Source organism: Sprattus sprattus (genome assembly GCF_963457725.1).
Source record: "Sprattus sprattus genome assembly, chromosome: 20".
NCBI classification, from domain to species: Eukaryota; Metazoa; Chordata; class Actinopteri; order Clupeiformes; family Clupeidae; genus Sprattus; species Sprattus sprattus.
Window position 1 is genome coordinate 10,296,554 of NC_137918.1, and position 23,565 is coordinate 10,320,118.

The 23,565-nt window shown below is 46.5% G+C and overlaps 2 protein-coding genes across 8 annotated transcripts in view; both read right to left on the reverse strand.

Moving 5' to 3' along the window:
- Positions 1-2,628: 2,628 nt before the first annotated feature.
- On the reverse strand, positions 2,629-10,185 carry bmp8a (bone morphogenetic protein 8a; the record flags this gene model as incomplete). Its single annotated transcript, XM_080859167.1, has 7 exons — positions 2,629-2,778; positions 3,101-3,211; positions 3,625-3,701; positions 3,798-3,989; positions 4,941-5,089; positions 7,448-7,640; positions 9,678-10,185. 7 exons carry the CDS (start codon positions 10,183-10,185, stop codon positions 2,629-2,631), a joined length of 1,380 nt encoding a protein of 459 aa, XP_080715293.1.
- A 4,232-nt stretch (positions 10,186-14,417) lies between these two features.
- macf1a (microtubule actin crosslinking factor 1a) overlaps positions 14,418-23,565 on the reverse strand; it is a 129,860-nt gene continuing 120,712 nt past the window's right edge. For 5 of the 7 annotated variants that reach the window (XM_080859317.1, XM_080859316.1, XM_080859313.1 and 2 more), the window contains 10 exons: positions 23,536-23,565; positions 23,052-23,206; positions 22,425-22,499; positions 21,393-21,410; positions 20,174-20,291; positions 19,489-19,551; positions 16,950-17,161; positions 15,660-15,776; positions 15,150-15,258; positions 14,418-14,801 (listed from right to left, as the gene is read on the reverse strand). The exon at positions 23,536-23,565 is cut by the window's right edge and continues 133 nt beyond it. In XM_080859317.1, coding sequence (XP_080715443.1) covers positions 14,557-14,801; positions 15,150-15,258; positions 15,660-15,776; positions 16,950-17,161; positions 19,489-19,551; positions 20,174-20,291; positions 21,393-21,410; positions 22,425-22,499; positions 23,052-23,206; positions 23,536-23,565 — 1,142 coding nt within the window. In that variant the 3' untranslated portion in view covers positions 14,418-14,556. The remainder of the gene's footprint in view (positions 14,802-15,149; positions 15,259-15,659; positions 15,777-16,949; positions 17,162-19,488; positions 19,552-20,173; positions 20,292-21,392; positions 21,411-22,424; positions 22,500-23,051; positions 23,207-23,535) is intronic. The other 2 variants (XM_080859314.1, XM_080859318.1) reach the window with 2 other exon arrangements.

The following is a 23,565-nucleotide window of genomic DNA, read 5'->3' on the forward strand; positions in this document are numbered from 1 at the left end:
GCTGGCATACTGGGGATGTTCTTTTTGAGGTGGAGGTGCAGGACGTCCACAAGGGATGGAGCCCCTGTCTCTTATGATCTCAATGGCATTCCACTGGCTAAACTCAAGGTTTCAGATGACGATTAATTGCTCCCCATATCTTGGTGATGGTGGTTTGATGAGGTCAGATCTGATGCCAATAGCAGGTTGGATTCCCTCGCCCGCTCACTGGTCATGTACTGCCTGTTTTCATGGAAGCCATTCATGAGATTCCTCTACACACCCACTGGGCATTTTACCAGTTGGCCACTGTTACAATTGAGCAAATTCATTTTTGGTTTCCACCAGTCATTTATGCTTTCAAACTAGCGGGCTAAAGCTTTTAAGTTTTGAAGATCCAGATCCATTTAGAATCCAGATATGTCTCCATCTGGGCTCTCATTGAATACATTAATTATGTATACGTTTTGAATAATGAATATATGTATAAGTTTGGATCAAAATATGATGTGATACTGTCCAAAATGTTGCTGTTCCTTTCCACAGTCTGATTTGCACTGATCATTACTCTTTCTTCACTGACATTGTTGACAGACTCCCTGCTTAATTTTGAGCTCTCTGCTTCGTATTTGTTTGAGGGTAAGGTTCGCTGAGAGGCATCAATATCTGTGTTGAGGCACAGGTTCAGTGACACATATAGAGACTTTTGAGGATCATTTGAGATATACTTTTTTGAAATCTGTATGCATATCACATCTTTAACAACTTAGTGGCAGAAACACTTTCATGTTGGATGAACATCACTGTAACTACACTGCTGAATGTTGCATAACCCACATGCATACCATGAGGAAGATGATACATACTTTCTAGCGCAGGTTAGATTAGCTATGGCTGGAAGTGTTTTGTTCCACTCCAGGATGCAATTTCTTTAAAGTTTCTTGGACACTTTTGGGCTATTAAACATCTGAAGCCCCCACAGTTTAACAGTTCCAGTGTCAAAACACAAAAGTGTAGCAAGTGTATGATCTCACCCGCGTCCTTTTTGAACTTTCCATGACAATATAAGATATTGTCAAGTATGATCCCAATATCATTTGATCCTCCCAACAGTTTGCGAAGACTTGATAAAAAGTGTTATGAAAATGTTAAAATCATATGACTGAACAAAATTGAACATCTGTGAAGAATAATTTTATGTGAAAGCATAACATTGTTGCGATATATACAAAGTAGTGCTGGTGATGTCAGAACTAGACCAAGTAGATGCATCAACTGTGGTGGATAGAGTATACGCCAAAGCTTTGTAGTGGTACAGCATCACTTGCTGTTGTGCAAATTACCACCAGGTGGCGCTATCAACACAAAATTGTGAGCTTCTTGAAGACATGTCAGAAAGATAATAAAGTTTGATGTTAATATGCCTGTACATCGCTAAGTATGGCTGTGTTTCCTTTGTGGCTGTATCCTGTGCTTGACATTCAATATTACAAAACCCTGGCTACCTCTGGTGCATGATCCTCTATACTTCATTAGGAGTACATACTGTATGGTGAACCAAGGTCTCTCAATCCTAAATCAGGTGTGATTAGCTGATCAAGAATGCCACTTTTGAATCAGTTCTACCAGGTGTGTAGAGCAGGGAAAGATGGAGAACATGAGTGTGTGTGTGTGTGTGTATGTGTGTTGAATTCATCCATTCATTAAATTCAGGCAAACCAACAATTTTTCTAAATCTCAACTGGCATCTAATATAGGAGAAATATCAAGAGGATATTGAATATTCTACTGATGAGAGTGAGACCCACTGCAATAAATACCTGCTGAGATAAAGCCTAATTCCTTGAGCATTCTCATGCTATGACCACTGATTCACACCCTAGGGCTTGGTCCCAGTAACTTAAAAAAGCAAAAGTATGATGTTGAAAATTAACACAGGGTGTGTAAAAGGTTTACGGACCTGGAGATCATTCCTTTTACATCTGGGGGTAGGTTTGGTGTGAACAGGATGTGACCTTAGTTCACTCGTTTCAATAAAATAATTCAAAAATACTACAATGAATATGTGAGAGGAGAAACCAACGAAATCTTTTCATGAAATAACAGTGTGGAATAAATCTCAAGGGAATATAAAGTTGGATAATTTGTACCAATTATGGTCTCAGTTCATCAAAATGATTCAAGATATACTCCTCATTAAATAAAATCCACAAGGGTAGTGGGGAAACCATTTTTCATTGTCAAATTCAGTCTCAAAACAATACACAGCACAAAATTGACATTATAGGGTGTGTTGAGTTCACAATGACCCACAGAATCAAAGTGAAGTAAGTAAGATGGCGGCATCCATGAATGCCTAGATGTAACCTGTGGTGTACGAGGAGCTGAGCACACTTGAACACACTTGGAGAGTTGGTGCTTTGGTATGAGCTGCATCCATGTGTGTGCAAACAGTTTGAACTAGAGTAATGACAAGAAGGAAACATACCACTCCAGTGAGGGCCTTTTCTTCATTAATGTTTGGCCCTTACATATAGCTGCAAACATGGAAGTAAATGCTTTTGCAGATTGTGTGGCTTTGTGCTAGAAGCTTGGTGAATGTAGTTGGTAGATTTCTGGGGAGACCTAATACACGGGGCCGAGGGCACACTATAGGCAGCCGCAGGTCTTGACCACCATGTTGCGGTGCTTCTTGAGGATGACGTTGTTGTTGTCGTCGTAGAAGAGCACAGAGATGGGGCTCAGCTTGGTGGGGGCGCAGCACGCTTTGGGCACCTCATCTGGCTTCATGAGGTGAACCTGCTCATGGAATCAGGAGAAGTTCAATTATCTCATCGTATTTCATTGTATTTCATTTCATTTCATTTCATTTCATTTCATTTCATTTCATTATGTATGTGTTGATATGCTGTAAGTATCTATGTGAGTGTCATATATGGTCTATCCTTAAAGCAAAATGACTTTATTGAATTGAATTATAGAAAGACTGAGAGAGTAGTGGAGAGAGAGAGAGAGATAGAGGGAGAGAGAGAGAGAGAGAGAGAGAGAGAGAGAGAGAGAGAGAGAGGCAAAGCTGATAGACAGTAAGAATGGCAGGCTCAAACAGAGCAAAAGAACTGACCACTAGTTGGATCATGGCATGGTTGGTGGCGTTCATGCAGGCCCCTAAGGGATAGTCACACGCTCCATCACAGTAATAGGCTGAGTAACCCCGTGGAGCCAACACCCAGTCCTGAGAGAGAGAGAGAGACACACACACACACACACACACACGCAAGCACGCACACACACACACAAACAACACACACACACACACACACACACACACACACACACACACACACACACACACACATACACACACGTCTCAAAAAAAGAAGACAAAATTCTACCATAATTTTGTTCTGCATTTAATATTTTCCAGATTTTTCTATCAACATTTCTCCAATCTCATTTAAGAATTGTAAAAATCAGAAATAAATGCAGTTCACTACTCACATCTGTGTGACCAGGTCGCAATACATATAAATGAGTGTGTCCACAGTTTGTGGACAGTATGTTCTACAGGGAAATAGATGGCCTTGACCAAACCACAAAATAATATGTTCAGATGTGTGGGGATGCCATGTTTGTGAGCAAGCTAACCTTCCAGCCCAGATCACTGAAGCTCACATACAGCTCGTGTCTCTTGCATGCCTGCCGGCCACTTGAAGGAATCTGATCTGTGCACAGAAAGGTATCCACCATTAATCACACAAAGGATCATCCCATCTGTGGTTGACCAGAACATTCTCTTTGATTCCTGTGTGCAAGCTCACCAAACATTCCGGGCCGGTTAGGGTGTGGTAGGATATACTTGGGTTTCTTCTTGCGGGGGTTGTTGTGCCGGAGAGCTCGAGGAGGGCGGCAGGGGGCCTGGCTGGCCCGGAAGAATGTCACCATGAAGGGCTGCTTAGAGCGGGGGCCCCGTCGCCCAACCAACCCCACCCATCCTGCGGACAGTGACCGGTCTGGAGGAGGGGGATTGAGGTTGATTATTAACACAGGGTAGCGCCTGATTCCCTGGTTACATTTGACCTCACAACATGCTATGAATGTTTATAAATGTGATCCACAGCACCAGTCCATGAACCTGTCAAAATCTTAAACTGAATATTTTCAATAACTCACTGGCAGTGTTGAGCAGATTATGGTAAACTGTTCCTGTTGCCAAATTACATGATTAAAGATAAAATCAGCATTTTACGTATTATATGCTTTCAACAAAGTGTAATCATTGATATTGAGGGCCTTCAATAATACTGTGTTATGGTGATAGAAAAATGGGATGAGGGGGAAACCCTTTTCATTGATACCAACTATCTGCCAACTAACCCTTCCTATACCTCTCCAACCCCCAATATTGGAGAAGGTTCCAGACTGTAAAGTGACGCTCCAATTCAAAGGCCAAATAAGCAGACTACAAGACTGTGAACTATACATTTCTTACAGATGTCCAGAATGACATCTGTTGAACAAGACACTGGAAAAATGGCAATATATTTATTTGATTAACCCGTTATACAAAAAACAACATTCTTTTTTGTTTTGTTTGTATATCAGGTGGCGTGGAAGTGTTTGTTATGAGGAATGGTTATAGAGATGCAGGATTTAAATCCAGTTAAGATGAGAATTATGCTATTTTAGATGTACGTACTACAAGCAACTAACATTACAGGCAACTCACGTCTGTGTGTATTACCTGGAAATTAAACCTATAACCTTGGTTTTGTAAGCACCTTGGGTATGGTCGAGCTATTTGAATACATAATCAACTCAGAAAAAAATCATATTCTGATGTCCATCTCTCTGAGGTAACTTTTGTTTGTATGAATGGGCTTACGCTAGAGCCACTGTACACATATAATGACTGCTAGTTATTTCTGAGACCTTCCAACCCCGACCCCCACCCCGTGCCTCACCTTCCTCCGTCTCCACGTAGAGCCGTATGCCCAGGTTGCTCCGTGGGTTGAGCAGCCAGCGGTTACTCGCCGAAGTCACGTCAAACGCCAGCCAGCCCTCCTGCCCCGCTGGCACTGACTGCATGTCCAGGAGCACCAACTCTGGCTCCCTGAAAGAGCAGCCATCACAGCCATGTGTGATATAAATGCAATACATACATATGCTATATAAACTCTGGCTCTCTGAAACAGCAGCCATCACACGCATGAGTTAGATACATGCTATACATATGCTATATAAACTCTGGCTCTCTGAAACAGCAGCCATCACACGCATGAGTTAGATACATGCTATACATATGCTATATAAACTCTGGCTCTCTGAAACAGCAGTCATGTGTGATATAAATGCAATACATACATATGCTATGTAAACTCTGGCTCTCTGAAACAGCAGCCATCGCAGTCATGAGTTAGATACATGCTATACATATGCTATATAAACTCTGGCTCTCTGAAACAGCAGCCATCACACGCATGAGTTAGATACATGCTATACATATGCTATATAAACTCTGGCTCTCTGAAACAGCAGCCATCACACGCATGAGTTAGATACATGCTATACATATGCTATATAAACTCTGGCTCTCTGAAACAGTAGCCATCACACGCATGAGTTAGATACATGCTATACATATGCTATATAAACTCTGGCTCTCTGAAACAGCAGTCATGTGTGATATAAATGCAATACATACATATGCTATGTAAACTCTGGCTCTCTGAAACAGCAGCCATCGCCATCATGAGTTAGATACATGCTATACAAATATGCAGTGGTATAGTGGTCCCTGCAGAAATGGGTATACTCTTAATTTTTTTAAGCAGCCCATACAGCACAGGATAAACGCCCTGTTTTGAGAAGTGGGTATACTCAATGCTGACTAAAAATGAGTGGGTATACTCCGTATACCTGCGTATACCCTGGACTCATGAGTTATAGAAATGCTATACATAGTATATACGCTATATAAAATCACTGATACTATATCAGGATTTTGCAGCTATGACTGTAAAGTGAAATATATGTCTGCATATATGACAGCATAAGCAGTCCCCTACATCAACATAGGGTAAGTACAGATGTCTGAGAAATTGTGTTAGCAGCTGCCGACGAGACCCAAGAGAAGAAAATCTACATATGAGAAATGGCTGTGATTGCACACTGATCTGGAGTGTGTGGAGGAATATGTCGACATCCATCAGCATTTGTGCATATGACCACGAATGACTCATGTATGTATTATGGGCCCTCTGTGTCCCTAGTTAGCCTTCTAGTGCCAGTGCAAGGGTGGGGGTGGGGAGAACCTCTGCACATTAATGAGTAGGGACACAATTGTGTGACTACTGACAAAACAAATGAGTGTATACCTAACCAGATAGCAGAAAAGGTAAGATTGACCAACTCATCTGGCAGCAGGGTTTCAAGAAATAGATCAGATCTGAAACTGATCGTTTGCGGTACACCAAATGATGTAACTTTCCACAATTTGACCATGGACGATATGACTCCTCCTGATTGCAGCCAACGAAAAACACCATGGGCCCTAATTTCATTGATCGGCAATGAGCAAAGTAATGAGCAACGTGCGAGTCCGTCACATAAACCAAAGCTATTGTGTGGCGTGTGGGAGCATATCGCTGACCCACCATCTTGCTCATGGTGTTAAATTGGCTAAATGATTTTGCCAAGTTATTTAATAAGCTATAGTTCAACAGCAGATTTAGCGGATTGCTCTGCCTGCTACCCAATAATGCAATTAGGGCCCCACATGTTTCATTAGATTCATTTATCAGCCGACATTCAAACTGGTTGAATATCAAAAGCATTCATTTACTGGTCATTAAATGCATGATGGCATAGCGTCAACTGTTGATAAAGCAGCATCTGGTTCAGTGGCTATGCCCAGAGGCAGGGGCGCCTGCAGATTTTTTGGGGGAGGTACGCACAGAGCCACCAACAGATAACTTTTGTAAGCGTTTGTTTGTGCTTTAATCACTATTCGTTTGTTTGTGCCTTGTGCACTGGCCAGGCTCAGCGCATGATTTCAGACTCTCTCTTTTTCTTCTCGCGTAGCAGAAGGTACGCACAGTGCGTACAAACGTACGGCTGCAGGCGCCACTGCCCAGAGGTAAATGTTTGAAAAGTAAATGCAGATCAAATGCAAAACAACTCTGTGTTTTAACAGTTGCTGACTGTAACAGTTGCGGACCAAAGAGGGAAATTAAATGAGTGAGAAACTCTCCACTGTGGTGAACTAGTGACTATATTCATATGCGGACACAGACATTACCAGCTCATGTATGATGGATGTAAGACAAAATGCCAGACCTGCAACAGTAGCTGCCAACATGATGAAGAAACCACACATGTGTAAGGCAATGGACAGATATTTTAAATCTAAAAAAAAGACAGAGAATAAAGGCACGCTTTTGTGTTTTAGTGGTGGCTAGGAGTGCATCACCTGTGTCTGATCTCTCGCTGGATCTCATACACAGAGATGTGTAGCGTGTGGTTGGCCCTCTGGCCCATGGTCAGTGTCTTGTAGATCCGAAACTCCGCCGCCGTCACAGTCTCTCCCTGTGGGAGGGGAGTGAGGTCGAAGCGAAACTCCTTCCAGTAAGGACGCGGTTGAAGCAGGTCTCGCTCATGCTCCACTGGAAGGGGGGAAAATGAACACATTGATGAATTACAAGCACTGCTGGGTTCAAAGAGGAGGTTTATTTGTTATTTGCTGAACCGCGAGACAGTTGCAATGATGACAAAAAACAAAATCTTTCCGTTGGGACTGTTCTGTTTATAAAGTACTGTGCCAGAAGCTTGCTGGCTGTCTGTTGAGGCTTAAATTATTTGAGGTATGGCAAGCCCTCTGTGCTGACTTAAACTGTCAGCTGGGTATCAGAGGCATCTGTTTAACAACTTTCTTACATACTGTGTCTCAGGCACACAAAACTGGACTACACAATATTATCTATGGTCCAAGTTTCTCAATACCTTAGCTCAACTTCACGTAGATCACTCAGGTATTTTGTGGCATTCTACAATAACCTCAGTTTCAGTGGAGCTCAGGAGGAAGTTCAGAACCTCTACACCTATCAGAGGCTTCTTTAGCAACTTATTTGGTTTTGACATGGAATATCATGGATAAATATAATTGTAAGTCATCATCATAGCCATGGAAATTGCTGCTATGCTTCCTCATGGTTGAGCTTAAAGTTAATATTTCCAAAAAAACGCAAGGGTCCTAGCATTGATCCTTGAGGGATTCCATGTAGGTATTTATAACTAGATTGTCGTTGAGACTGACAGACAGAGAGAAACAGAAACTGAAACAAACGGTTGCATGGAGAGAGTAGTGATGAGAGAATGTGGGAAAGTTTCAGAGAGTGGATACCAAAAAGCAGCCAATGAACGAAAGGGAACAGGAAAGAATGGAAGACAGAAGAAACATATGAGTAGAAGGAGAGGTAGAGACAGACAGACAGATAGAGCACAAGAAGAATGGCAACAAGAGAGGAGTGTGTGTGTGTGTGTGTGACCTTGCTGAACACACTGGAGCAGACTGACACCCCCGGCCGGTACCAGAACGTTCTGTAATTATACCCCACCAGCATAGCAGCCCAACAGCACTGCACCACTAATTACAGGCTGCTCAGATATATATAGACAGCCATCCAGCAGTATTTTCATCTGCTGAGTGCTGCAACAGGGCCTGTAATTCTGCACAGCTGTGCTCTCTGAGCCACAGCTCAGTGCTCAGACCTGGACCATGGACCGCATGGAATGGTGCACTGTGGAGAGTGGACCTGGCCTGAGGGAGACTTTTCCTGTTCATACAGCTTGTACTGTCTAAAATTGTCTGATTGATCTGTTTTAGCAGCCAAAAGGTAATGCACATAATAGTAGTATGACACTGTGAGTCATTTAACATGCATACCCCACACACAAAATATTCACAATCATGTTTACACTAGGGGATTGTGTCCAGCACTGAATCAAGTGTTTTACGACCTACAAGTATCTTGGGGGCATATATACGTAATATAAATAAAGACAATACAGTGAGTTCCCAGGGTCTTTTGAGAGAGAGAGAGAGAGGAAGGAGACAATTGGGCAGAGGATGTTTGAACGTATTATGTGATAAGAATCGGAGCAATCTGAACTATAACAGGAAAACAGTCTTTACAGTGATAGTGGGAATGTCGGACAGGAAAACTAGGAAAACTCTGCCTACCGCCCAAGAAATATTAAGCATAATCAGCAAACTCATCTCCCGTTATCATCATTATTCACCAGAAACCAGTTTTCCCTTCCCACTATGTGACTGTGTCTTTGGGACGGCTACTCCATGGGTATGTCTTGCTATTGTACAACATAAACTTCTTGCCATTGCCATTGTACTGCATGAACTCTTCTGCAAGTTTTACATCCTTAGCTCACTACCATTTATCATTGCCTTCTGATGGTCTTGAATGGAGCTCGTTATTGACCCCTGGAAAAGGAAAAGGGGTTTCTCTATTTTCTTTACCTTGAGCAATTCAATTCAATTCAATTCAATTTTATTTGTATAGTGCCATAACAATACAATTGCCTCTAGGCGCTTAACAGAGCCCAGAGCCTAAATGAGCACAAGCCACCATGACAGCCATCCAAACACGTGTGAACTTTGACCCTCCCCCACGCCCATCACTCACCGAGGTTGACGAAGCTCATGACCGTGTCGGCCTCGCTGACGACCGTGCCGAGGGGGGGCATGTGCGTGCTGAGGGTGGGGAAGGCGTGAGCGTGGACGTGGCCCGTCCCATCCGCCGCCAGCCTGCCCCCCAGCCCTTCCTCGGCCTCGGACACGGCGTGGTACAGGTCCAGCATGAAGAGGGGCGCAGAGGACGGAGGGCGCAGAGGAGGGTTGGGGCGGGGTCGTCCCGGCAGGCCGAGCACGGAGAGGATCTCCCGCTGCATCTCCTTCTTCTCGCGGCCGCTCAGGCGGCGGAAGCTGGAGTGGACCACCCCCTCCACCACCCCTCCCCACACACACAGCAGCACACACACAGGCAACAGGAACGCCAGGGGGGATAATCTCCTGCCCTGGCTCCGCTGGCGGACGCTACTGTGTCCTTTCCAACAGCAGGGGATTGTGTGTCTTCTGCAGCTGCTCCTATTACAATGTCTTGCAGAGTCCTGACCCGAGGGATCCACTGCCATGATTATACTTAAGTCTCTATTGTTTTGACACACTTTAAGGAAAAGTGACAGGACTGGAGTGTCTTCTGCTCTGAAACCCAGGAATCTCACTGTTTTAGAGCAACCCAGAATGTTCTGAAATTGTTACTGCACCGGCAGAAAAGTGGCTTTCACAATTTGGCCCAGTACAAGGAGTCGCCTCACTGACTGACCGTGCACGTTTTTTTTTGTGTGTTTGGTTTGTTCTTATATCTCCTGGAAGATAGTCCTCTGTGGTACGTTTGTCATTAAGAAAGGGCAGTGTTTTCTGTTCTCATTTCTTCTTTGTCTCGTTCCTTACCCTGGGTACACTATTCATGTGTCTCCAAACCACTGCGACGCTTGCTCCTTGAAGAAGCCGTTTTATACACAGGTTCAGAGGAAGGAATGACTAGCAGAGGAACAAGAGTCAGGGCAGAGGAATATAAACATGTATTTTTCTGCGTTAGCGAGTCGAATCCTAGCAAAGTAAACTTGGAGAGGCATAAAAGGTAAGAGAGAGCAGGTGGACGTCTGCTGGGCACGGACAGAAATGTGATATATGAGTCACGAAGAAAATAAATAAAATGGGTCAGACGCACAAGTGAGTCTTTCTTCAGAGGTTCCCAAATCAAATGTAACACCTGCCAATTCTCCAGATCCGTCAGCAAGCCTCAACATGATCAAAACCACACTGTATATCCACAGGGCATGGAAAAACATCCACAGCAATCTTCCAACTCCAAATCTTTGGATCTCAATACTCCTTACACTTGAATCGGTTGCATCTACATGGAGCCAGACTTTTTTTTTCTCCGCTCACTCTCTGAAAATCTTTGAAAAGGTTTCCATCTTCCAAAGAGAAACTGATCATTTAATCTTGACACAACACAAATCATACAGATTCCTTCAATCCTTCAGTTAGCAGTCCAAACAGGAGGGGGAAAACATTTCTGTAATCCTCCAACTGTAGCTTCCAGAAAGCCTGGCGCTCCTGTCTCTCGTAGTCCTGTTGGTCGAACGTGCAGTGCAGTGTGTAATCACTGAAGCCCTTCACATCACAGGATGCCCCTTTCAATGAGGGTGTTTCCAAACCAAGGCTGACTCCCTCACTCTCTCCACAACCCTTGATGACTCTTCTCCTCCCTCCTCCTCCTTCTTTATACCCTTTCATCTCTCCTCTATTCATCCACCCTTTTCTACTGTTATCTAGTTCTATGCCATAACATTTGTTTACAGAAAAAAAAAACAGCAAATGAAAGGAGGTTTGTATTTATTCAATCCAATATTTGCAAATGTAATTACGGAAAAACATACAACGAAATGTCTTTGAAGTCGACCGAACAGATGAGGTGTAAATTCCTTCATCCATCTTAATCCGGGGTGTTGAATGCCAGTTTGTGTTTGTGGCACACGCAGACGTCTGTGGGGAGGATTTTGCCCTCCGGGAACAGTCTCAAATATAGTGCAGGGTTTATGTTTGAGCAAGTCTCTGTGTGTGTGTGTATGTGTGTGTGTGCGTGTGTGTATACGACTTCAAACGTGCCCAGCTCTGTGGTCACTTTGAAATGCTGTCACATGGTTTCGCCACAGAAGCCAGACCGAGGTTCCAAACCAACTGGAAAGCCATGTGGATTCCCCATTCAGGTGCCGAGGCTAGTTAGTACAGGCAAACGTGCTGTTCAGTGTTCCTGTTTAGTGCTAACTTGTTGGTGTTGCGAGAAGATTTTACATGTGAAGAGTTGGAGTGGACTGCAGAGAAGGCAGTGTGTGTGTTCGTGTGTTTGTGTTCGTGTGTGTGTGTGTATGTGTGTATACGGTCAGCAGTACTCGGGCTGTGGTGTGAGACATGTATGTGGGAGAGGATGTGAGTGGGTTTAAATATTTGTATGTGAACCCACACACACGCAGCTGCAGAGTAAGGCCTGTAAAACACACACACACACACACACACAAATGTACAACTGTGAAACACCACCCTTCCTAAACCCCATCCGCTATGTGCAAACCCCAAACATATACAAAATCCAGCTCAGGCACATACACACACAAACACAGTCACGCACTACTAGTCATTGTTCCCCCCCACAAGTTCGACCATGACTCCTGTCCCACACCCACATACAAACGCATACACAGACAGACACACACGTATACACAGCCACTGACACACGCATACACAGCCACTGACACACACGCGTGTACAAACACACATATGCTAGCTAGCTCTGAAGGGTGGGTCCTTATCACTGGGACAGTAATTGCCCTCCATTCCTAATTATCATTTCCTGTTATCCATGAAATTTACACACACACACACACACCCACCCACCCACCCACAGAGACACAGAGACACACACACACACACAGACATCTCAATGAGGGTCTTTCAAAAAATCTCTCAGTGGGAGAAATAATCACATACCAAAGACCACATAACGACATCATATTTTACTGCAAGCATTATTTTAATACAAAAGAACAAAAAAAGGTTTTATAATCTTATTTTTTTTTCTTTTACACAATTTCACCCCCCCCCCCCCCCCCCTCCTCCCCCACTCTATTTCATGTTACACAGACCGTAACAGAATGGAAAGGCGGATCCTTTCGACAGCTCCTCCTTTCTTCCTAGAGACAATAAATAAACACAAACCACCTAACGATATTGCTCACTCTCATTAGGTTCGCCATACACCTCCATTCGCATTGGAACAAACGGAGGAACAATGTTTGTCAATGACATAGACAATTTTGAAGAGCCTATCAAGGGGAGGCAGCTGAGGGGGGTTGGGTGGGGGTTAGGCAGGGCCCCAACACTATCCCATCACCCCCTGAGGTCCTCCTCATTCATGTCTGAAGATGCCTTTGAACCTACACACAGTAGGAAGCCACTTTTGACGGGATCTGGGATTTGTAGTCATAGGAGAAGAAGGCCACCACTGGAATCTGGTCAACTTCCTTGTCAGTTTAACCACAAAAAAACATGATCAAGTAAACTACTCTAGGAGAGGCAGTCTCCAGGGTTTGAAAAAGTCTTCATTGTCATCATTATCATCATCATCATCATCATCATCATCAGAATTCTTTTAATACTAGTCACTCTCCAAAGGTGATATGCTCCTGTACGGAAAAATAAATACACATTTTCTTATACTAGAAAAAAGGAACAAAAACAAATACGATAGGATTATAAATTAATCAGAAAAAAATTAGACATTCACAATTTATTAATTTTTGCATACTGTGAAGTGACGTAATGACCCTTCAAGACCTTTCTGTAACTTGTGAGGACGAAGCAGAGTTAAAACAAACACATGGAACACATGGGGTTACCATGACAACACCAGCGGATCGAAGGGAGAATGGCGTCGCTGCGTACAGTCTTGTAGACGGTCTTGGTGAGCTCTAAACGTGTGTCTCCTGGGTGTCTTTGAAACAGAGGGGTGCAGTCTGCTGGGCTTCTGGAGTTTGGTTTTGAACACAACCCAACACACACGATTGGAACGTAAGGAAACACGTGTATGCGTGTATGTGTGTGTGTGTGTGTGTACTTGTGTTGTATCATGTGTGTGAGCCTCTGCACACCATAGGTGTAATGGCTCCCACACAATCCCCAGCTGGACTACATGTGTCCATTCTATGGAGTTGTTTTTTAGCTTTCTTGTTTATTCGCATAACACTGTGACAACCCCCTCTTGACATGTTCTGGACCCTGTCATGTTGCTGTGGCGTAAGGTAAATCCCCTTTGCTTCTGTAAGTCCTGCGCCCAGAGTGACCGCTGGGATTTGCATACGAATGCTGGTCACAGTCACTCTGGACCGGCCAGTCTATGGACAAATCGGCCAAACCAGAAGATGGTCGCCCACTGTCCTTCCCTACCCCCTAAACCATGGAGTCCTGTACCAGTTGTGCTGTAGGGTAGTGTGCAGGCGTGTGTGAGAGAGAGACAGAGAGAGATAGAGAGAGAGATGGTCCAAGTGCATGTGCTGGAGGATCAGTAACCCGCTCAGAGGGGGAAGAAAAAGGTCTATAAGGTGTCTATAAGACGATGGATCCAAAGCAAAGACGATGAGAAACACAAATAAGGCAGCATCCTGTGGTTCTACCATTAGTCAGAGTGGAGCGGAGCGTAGGAGGAGGTTATGGAGCAGCAGCCCCTCTCCCCTCTCCGACCCGTGTGGAGGAGAGAGAGAGGGGGGGGTGGGGAGGGGGCAGTCTGGATTACGTGAGTCTGGCCCCAGCCTTGTGTGTGCTGAACTCTCTGGGCCACCAGAGCTGGCCAGCCTGTGAGAGTGTGTGTATCTGTAGAAGTGTCTGTGCTGTGGCCCTCCTCCTCCTCCTCCTCCTCCATCGCTGGGTTGAGAGTGGGCACACTATTTCTTCCCGGCAGCAGGTGTTTTGGGGCTTGGCGCCTTCTTGGAGATGGTGGGGATCTTGGAGGGCTTGCTGCCAGGGCGGCGGGGCGTGTCCGAGGTGTCGGAGCAGGCGGAGCGCGTCTCCAGGAGCTCCGAGGCGTCCGAGGCGTCGCTGCCCCTCCGGCTGCTGGCACGGCTCCCTGCCCGGCTCCCCGCCCGGCTGCTGGCCGCTGCACCGGCTGAGGTGGGGGTGCGCTTGGAGTCTAGACAAGAAGAGAGAGAGGATGTGGTTAGACAGCAGACAGTGGCCAAGTCAAAGCACTGCCAATGCTGACAGATCTGCTCTGGGTCCTAATCCCCCTCATCTTTGCTCCAGTTTGGATCGACTACCTTCCATAGTTTGATCTATTGCCATCTACACTGGGAGTCACTTTGTAGACATGAGATTTGTGAAAGCTGATACTAAGGCAGCTATATACTCAGTTTTAGACTCAACGCGTAAGTACGTAAGCGTCTAAAACTAATGCGTTGCATCTAAAACTGAGTATATATCGGCCTTAAGGCAGCTTAGGTGTGAACAGCACACGTGAAAGGTGCATGGGGGGGCTCACCTGGGCGTCCCTTGGATGCAGAGCCGGGCGTTGCTCCTCCGTTCTCCCCCGTCAGTGACCCGCGGCTGGAGTGGAATGCCGGACGCCTTAATTTGGACGATGCTGCCCCCTGTAGGTGTGGTGGACACGTGTCATGTTACAACTTCTTTAGTAAAGTGGGGCTGAGTTTCCTAAAAGCTTGTAAGTGCTCTAACTATAAATACAAATTGTAGAAAGAGTACTATTTTGTATACTTACTCTTGCGACATTAACTGTCGCACTATAAAGCTTTTGGGAAACTAGGCCTTGGGTTTGTCCATATTAGCATGCTAACTACTGCTTTGTAAACCCTTTGTTATGTATTAACATAGTTAATGAATAGATAACATGTCTCAGTGCAGACCAGATTGGTTATATTTGGGTGCACGAATGCAATGGTGGTGAGGGTGTGTGTGTCTTGTCAAGTAGCAGTTATTGTGTTAGGAGCGTTATGGGATAGCAGAGGGGGGACGGGGGGGGCGAGTGTGTTACCTCTTGCCCTGGGGTGTGGGCAGTGTGATCTGGACAGGACTGGCACTTGGTGGGAGTTGGCGTTTTACTGTGTGCCAGCCAGGGCTTGGCATAGCCCCGCGAGTTTGAGTAGGACGACTGGGAAAAACAGGCAGTGAGACACAGGGATGGACAGAGGGGGGGAGAGGTGGAGGAGGAGGAGGAGGAGTGAAGGATGACAGACAGAAAGGGGAGAGGGAGGAGAGGAAATGGAATGGTTGTGTGTTGTACAGGTGAGGGTGAGTCCAACCACAGGAGTACATGGATGAAATCAGAATGATCAAAAGCAAATGGGAAGGTGAGCAGGAGGACGAAAAAGACAAAAAAAGACAGAACAACAAATGAACCACGTGGACGAGATGGCAAATGAGACAGTGATCATCACCATGGGACTGAGACGTGCACAAACAACTCAATCAGACAACACACACTCTCACACGATCATGAACATCACAAGAAGTAAGACACCACAACACACTCGTATGATCAAACACACAGTCACACGATCGTGAACATCACAAGAAGTAACAGACACCACAACAAAATGCACCAACATGATGATGGCAGTGTGTGTTTGTGTGTGATTTTGTGCTGTTTTGTTTATCATTTCATTGCAATTGATTATTGATTATTGATAATTTCAATCAGACATTAATGAGTTGTGATTGGGACTGTCAAAGCCCACCGCTGTGCTGTTAAATGTTTCTTAGGATTCAGGGGGACCTAGCAGGGCAACAGCAGCAGCAGCAGCATCATATGATGATCTCAACAGAAGAGCTCCCAAAGCAGAGAAGAGCTAGATAAACATTTATGCACAAACAGATGCCACGGACATGTGCTCACACAAACATGTTTTCGTGTGCGGTTTGCACAAGTGTTTATGTGAGGTGTGTTTGTGTTAATGAGCTCAAAAATAATGATTACTTTAGCTGCTAAAAAAAACATTGAGACAATTTTGATGGCAAAGACACAATTTTCTTACCTCCACCCAAAACATAACACTATACTTTCAAAACATAAGACTAGTTTCATATAACCAGTGCTATATACTTCAGTGCTATGGAACAGCTACAAATTAGCAGCCATGGAAAAAAGGACACCTCGTTTGTAAGTAATATTTTTTTAAATATGGAAATAAACATGGCTAGACGTTTTGTTGTATCTAGAGAGAGAAAAGGTACATTTAGATTCTAACAACCACCCCTCCACTGAATAATCCAGTGCATATTCCAACCCCCACCCCCTGTATAGCGCCTGTCCAATGGAACTTACCCGAGAGGAGGTGGTCGGGGTGGGGGGTCCAGAGGGCAAGGAGGCACAGCTGTGGGCACTCTGGGAGGCTGAGGAAGAGGAGCGGGTCGGAGACGCGTTGCGGGACGAAGGCTTGGAGCGCCGTCCCCGCGAGCGGAACGCTGCCAGCCCCTGGGAAGCCCCCTCCGGCAGGATGAACTTCTCCCGCAGCTCCAGATTGGTGCGCCCCCGAGCTACAGAGAGGAGGGGAGAAAGGGAAGGGAGAGGGGGGGGAGGGACAGATTGATACAAATGGAGGTTAGTTTGGATTCTGGATTTGGACGGTTCAGTCAGTCAGGCAGAACTCTGTAGTGAGAGTGAGAGAGCCTGTGCTTTCCCTGTGAGGGGGTCTGCTGCACACACAACCAGCGCTCTGGGGGGGTCGGGGGTCAGGGGTCACTCACTCTAGGACAATATGTGTGTGGAGTTTGGGGGGGGGGGGGGGGGGGGTAGGGGGGGGGGTGTCAGTGTTTGCTGTGAGGTGAGTAGGCTGGGTGATGGTTCTGGGGAGAGACTAGTCAACAAGTCCAGCCTGGGGTGATGGAGCCGTTTAGAGTAAAAGCACACAAGAGCCTCTCGTCTGGGCCCCCCCCCCCCCGGGGCACTGACTGCATGGGGAGTGGTGTGGGGGGGGAGCGCTCACATCAGCACAATGCTCACACACACATCCAGAGGGGGGGGGGGGCATGCCTGGCTCATCGTTAGAGGCACACACACACACACACGTACGCACGTGTGCGGGGAGCACACACATGGTCAGGTGCCCTTCGCCAGCATTCAGAAACACACATCAGCTTTAGCCTCATCACACAAAACACAGCCCAGCAGCAGCAGCCATGACAGGGGTGAGGGGAGAGAGAGAGAGAGAGGGAGAGAGAGAGAGAGAGAGACAGAGAGAGAGAGAGAGGGAGGGAGAGAGTGAGAAAATGATGGAGGGGAGAGAGAGAGAGAGAGAGAGAGAGGAGAGAGAGAGAGACATGAGAGAGAGGTGGAGGAGAGAAAGAGAGATGGAGGAGAGGAGAGAGAGATCGAGGAGAGGAGAGGAGAGGAGAAGGAGAGAGGTTGAGGAGAGGAGAGAGGGATAGAGGAGAGGAGAGAGAGAGAGGTGGAAGAGGGGAGAGGAGAGGAGAAAGAGAGAGCGAGAGAGGTGGAGGAGAGAGAGAGAGAGAGAAAGGTTGAGGAGAGGAGGGAGAGGGGTGGAGGAGAGGAGAGGAGAAGAGAAAGAGAGAGTGAGAGAGGTGGAGGGGAGAGAGAGAGAGAGGTTGAGGAGAGGAGAGAGAGGGGTGGAGGAGAGGAGAGGAGAGGAGAGGAGAAAGAGAGAGAGAGAGAGGTGGAGGAGAGGAGAGAGGGCCAAGTGCAGCAGCAGCAGTGCACTGTAGCTGTGGTCAGTAGCCGTGGACACGCCCCTCGCCGTCACCGCTAGCAACAGCAGGCAAGTCAATAAATGGGAGCAGCATGTAATTTCTGCCCCAACACCAGGTGTACCCTGTCATTGGTCTCCTGAGAGCAATCCCATTTAAGAGCTGCTTCAAAGGCTATTAGAAACCCAGGAGGCCACTCCCTGGTCCGTGGGACATTTAATCACTCCATTATGTTTATGATACTGCTTTCAGTCGATCATTTGGGATTCGTAGAGAGAGAACCAAGACCAGGGCAGGCCAGTCCTTCGTTTGTACAGAAAGCATGACACTGCCTGGCACACATACATATTGCCCCCACATAAAGGCTCATACACACACACACACACTCTCTCTCACACACACACACACACACACACACACATTCACACACATAGAGTCACACACAGAGTCTCACACAGAGTCTCTCTCACACACACACACACACACACACACACAGAGTCTCACACACACACACAGAGACACAGACAGAGCAGATGGACCCACAGCTGGACAGATGGATTTAAAGAGTCAGCATGAAGGGGACATGATGGGTGACGTCCGACAGTTAGAGACAGACAGACAGAGAGACAGAGAGAGAAAGAGGAGATGGTAGGTACCTCTGCAGCAGAAATAGCCAGGGGTAACTGTCACTGAGAGACACACAGAGACAACATGAAGAAATCTCACACACTCACAAACACACACACACACTCCTCATAATAATACACATGACAGGCAGAATAGCACAGCTTTCAGGGTATTTTTCAGGAAGAAAACACACAAAAAACACACACACACACACACACACACACACACACACAGAGACAGGCATGAGAATCTGTCCTGTGAGCTTTCGCAAATACAAAACACACAGAGCGCAAGCCACTCGACTGGTCCCAGGAGGACAAGTGTCCCCACGTCCCCCATGTCCTGGGGGTCCCTGAGGTGAGGGAGAGACAGGCAGCAGCTTGGGGGGGGGGTAAGGGGGGGCTGTTTAGTGTCACAGTCAGCAAAGCACAGCGAAGCAGGAAAAGAACAGAAGGTGTGAGATCCAGAGGAAAAAAAGGACAAAAGCGCAGAGAAAGAGAGAGGAAGAGAGGGAGAGAGAGAGAAAACCGAACCTATACGAGATGAGATGGAGCTGCTGGAGTCGGAGCGAAGGATTTTAAGTCCAGGATGTTGTACTGAGGAGAGAGAGAAAAAGAGAGGGGACGGGGAAGAGAAGGAGGGAAGGAGAGAGCTAAGGAACATGCACCATGCACTATAAATCAGAAAGGATGAGAGAGAGAGGGAGAGAAAGAAAGAGAGAGAGAGATAGAGAGAGAGAGAGAGAGATGGGCCATGCATATGATAACCAAAAAGAGGAGAAGAACGCAATGAGGAGTGAGAGAGACGTCATGGGAGAAATGGAGAGATGATTTCATATGACCTGGGAGGACAAACCCATGATGATCCCAGAGGAATGGAGTGAGAGAGAGAGATAAAGAGAGAGAGAGAGAGAGAGAAGTAGAAAGAGAGAGACAGCTCGGAGAAGTAGAGCTGTGACAGTCGAGGCATCTCTACAATAGAGGAGTTTACTAAACAGACCTGAAAGTGGAAAGGACATTGAACTAGGCTGCCTTGTGTGTGTGTGTGTGTGTGTGTGTGCGTGTGATTGTGCGTGTACGTGTACGTGTGCGTGTGCGTGGAAAGACTATATTGTGGGAGGTGGTATATGTGTGGGAAACACATATGTGTGTGTGTGTGTGTGTGTGTGTGTGTGTGTGTGTGTGTGTGTGTGTGTGTGTGTGTGTGTGTGTAACTCACCTCGGCATGGGTCGTTTTTGACCAGGAACTCATCGAGAGCCATCCAGCCTCCACCCACCCGCACCATGACGGTGCTCCGCAGGATCCGCACCAGACGCAGCTGCTGGGAATCACCAAACTGAGGGAGAGAGAGAGACATGGGGAGGAGGAGGAGAGAAAGAGAGGGAACATAGAGAGGAATTTTAGGGAGAAAGAAAGAAAGATCGAAAGAATGAGAAGAAAAATAATAGATGTTAGAAATAATGAGGTCTTCACAAATCAGCCCCATGTAAAATACGGCGAAGTTGTTTCTGCCTCCCCCACACAATCACCCTCATGCCACAACTCATTCACTTGATTCCTTCAGACAAAGGGCCCCACAAATGATTACGTTTCATGATTTCGTGTTTTGAAGTCAGATCAGTTATAAGACAGCTTCAGAGAGTTAGAGGACATCATCTCACTGATTTGAGATCAGATCCGTTATATGACAGCTTCAGGAACGTTAGAAGACATCATCTCACTGATTTGAGATCAGATCCGTTATAAGACAGTTTCAGAGAGTTAGAAGACATCATCTCACTGATTTGAGATCAGATCCGTTATAAGACAGCTTCAGGAACGTTAGAAGACATCATCTCACTGATTTGTAGACAGACCCCCACCGCCCAGAAACCTTCACCAGAGCAAATAGGGACAGCTAGCCCTCTTATTGAAACCCTCAGTCAGTCAGTCAGTTCACATTCACCCCTGTAAACACTCACTCACATCAACCCACGGAATCACTGCCAGACCATCCCTCTTATAGCATCCCAAAAGTATTCACACAACAGATGGCCAAGGACACACAAAGAAGAGGCCGACGCCTGTGAGACATGCCCACATACTGGCACTGCCCACATCTGCTCCCCCCCCTCACCCAACGCGGGCGGGCAGCCAGCCGTTTGGGTCAGTCCGTCTGCCGGCTCTTCCTGCCAAACAGGACATGCCTGGTCACCAAGCCTGCAACCGTGGCGGCCGTGGAATTTAGCGTGACCAATAACAGCGGCCGGAGGAGGAGGAGCTGATGACCGGAGAGACGGAGGGAGATGGGGGCAGTGCCAGAGATCATGTGTGTTTTGGGGGGGGGGGGGGGGGGGGGGGGTGCGTGTCTCACAGGCCTCGCCCACCGGCACACCAAAATAAATCAGTAAAAATAAATACACTTGAGCACAGCACACACACACAGCAGACACTTTACCTGGTTTCCAAGGAAGAACTACAATAAATCCAGCAGGACATGGAGGGGAAAAACAAAAGAAGAAGAGAGAGGAGAGAAGAGAGGAGAGAAACACAAAGAGGTGAAGTGAACATGTAAGGCAAACTGTTTGATAACCAGCTCACATGTGAAGTACTGCTAGAAAGCTGAACTCACTCGAAATAGTGTGACTAAAGTAAATCCTCCTAATCTCTCAGAATGGCCAGAGGCCTAACTGCTATGTATTTTGACAACGCTTTGAGGTCCACTGGGCTGATTTCTCCTCTATAATGAGCTGCTGGAGCAGGCGTGTGATGGGGGGGTGGATATGGGGGTGGATATTGGGGGATGAGTAAGGCTTGCCCTGGGCTGTCTGCCATAAACAGGTTAGAGTGCTCCTACAGTGGCTACGGCCAGAGCAGTGGAGAGACAGACGCAGACAAGAAGAGGGGAAAGCCACAAGTGCAATGACAAACAGACATACAGACAGAGACAGACAGACAGACAGAGACAGACAGTAATGATCAGACAGACAGACAGACAGACAGACAGACAGACAGACAGACAGACAGACATGGACAGACAGACAGACATGGACAGACAGACAGACAGAGGTGCTGGGAAGCGTGATGGATCCAGGGCCTGTGCAATGCAATGGGGTTAGTCTGAGGTCACAGTTTCCATTTCATTAACCCGGGGTTAATGATGAGGACGATGATTGAGTGCGTGATGAAGGACACAGCCCTGGCAGTGGGGAGTGAGGCGGCTCATTCAGGGTTCACGGCAGCGGTGATGTCATTAGTTTGGTTGGTGGGGCAGCACATGGTTGCCATGGTAATGTGATGACACATACACATCAAAGATGAAATGCTCCTTTAAACCTTTTATGGCATGGGTGACATGACTAAAAACAGCAAGACTTACATGAATGATAAAGGTCCTATTTACTCAGCTAGAGGAGGACTGAATAGCCTGGCCTACAGAACTGCTCTATCAAGTGATGTGAGATCAGGCTGATGGCGGGTGGAGACTTACCCTGTACTTGTTCTCTCCAATCTGCTCCACCTGGAACCTCTTGGCACACTTACACTGGGCCACCTGCCTGGTGACCTGGGGTCAGAGAGAGAGAGAGAAAGAGGAGAGAGAGAGAGAGAGAGAGAGAGAGAGAAAGAGGGAGAGAGAGAGAGAGAGAAAGGGAGTGGGAGTAGAGAGAGGGGGGGGAGAGAGAGGGAGAGAGGGAGGGAGAGAGAGAGAGAAAGAGAGAGAGGGAGAGAGGGAGGGAGAGAGAGAGAGAAAAAGAGAGGGAGAGGGAGAGAGAGGGAGGGAGAGAGAGGGAGGGAGATGGAGAGAGAGAGAGAGAGGGAGGGAGGGAGAGCAAGAGCACGCAAGAGAGAGAAAGAGAGGAGTGGGAGTAGAGAGAGGGAGCGAGAGAGAGAGAGAGAGAGAGAGAGAGAGAGAGAGAGAGAAGAGAGAGAGAGAGAGAGAGAGAGAGAGCGAGGGAGATTGGGAGTGGAGAGAGATACAAATGTAAAAAGATTATTCTCCAGAGTAGTTCTTCAGCCTTCCTGGACACTGAAGGTTGTGAGTCTGTAGTCGTCACGTTCTCATCACCCAAAAGCAGGACAGAAATGTGGTTGTTTTATGGTGTTATGGTGTTCTTGCCTCGTCCTCGATCTTATCGGCGTCTGTAGTTGGTCTGTAGGCATCCTTGTTGGGGTGCAGTGCTGCCACAAACTCATAGTAGTCGATGTAACCGTCACCGTCACGGTCAAAGATGTCAGCCACAGCAGACATCTCCAACCGGCTGGTAGGGAACTCTGTGACAAGAAGGAAATGTAAAGTTAACCATGAACCTCAAACTCTCCTAAAAGCATACTAGAGACCTCATAGGTTATGTCAAAGGATTCATGTGTTTTTACAATACTCTAAAATCACAAGGCAAACGTAAACAGATGAATTCACTGAGATTTTGATTTTTTTACATATACTTTTCTTATACAGTTCTTATAAATTTGGGCTCAGATTAGTGACTTTGATGTGTGTGTGTGTGTGTGTGTGTGTGTGTGTGTGTGTGTGTGTGTGTGTGTGTGTGTGTGTGTGTGTGTGTGTGTGTGTGTGTGTGCGTGTGTACTGAAGGTACACATACTTGAGGCCAGGATGCCATCAATAAACTCCT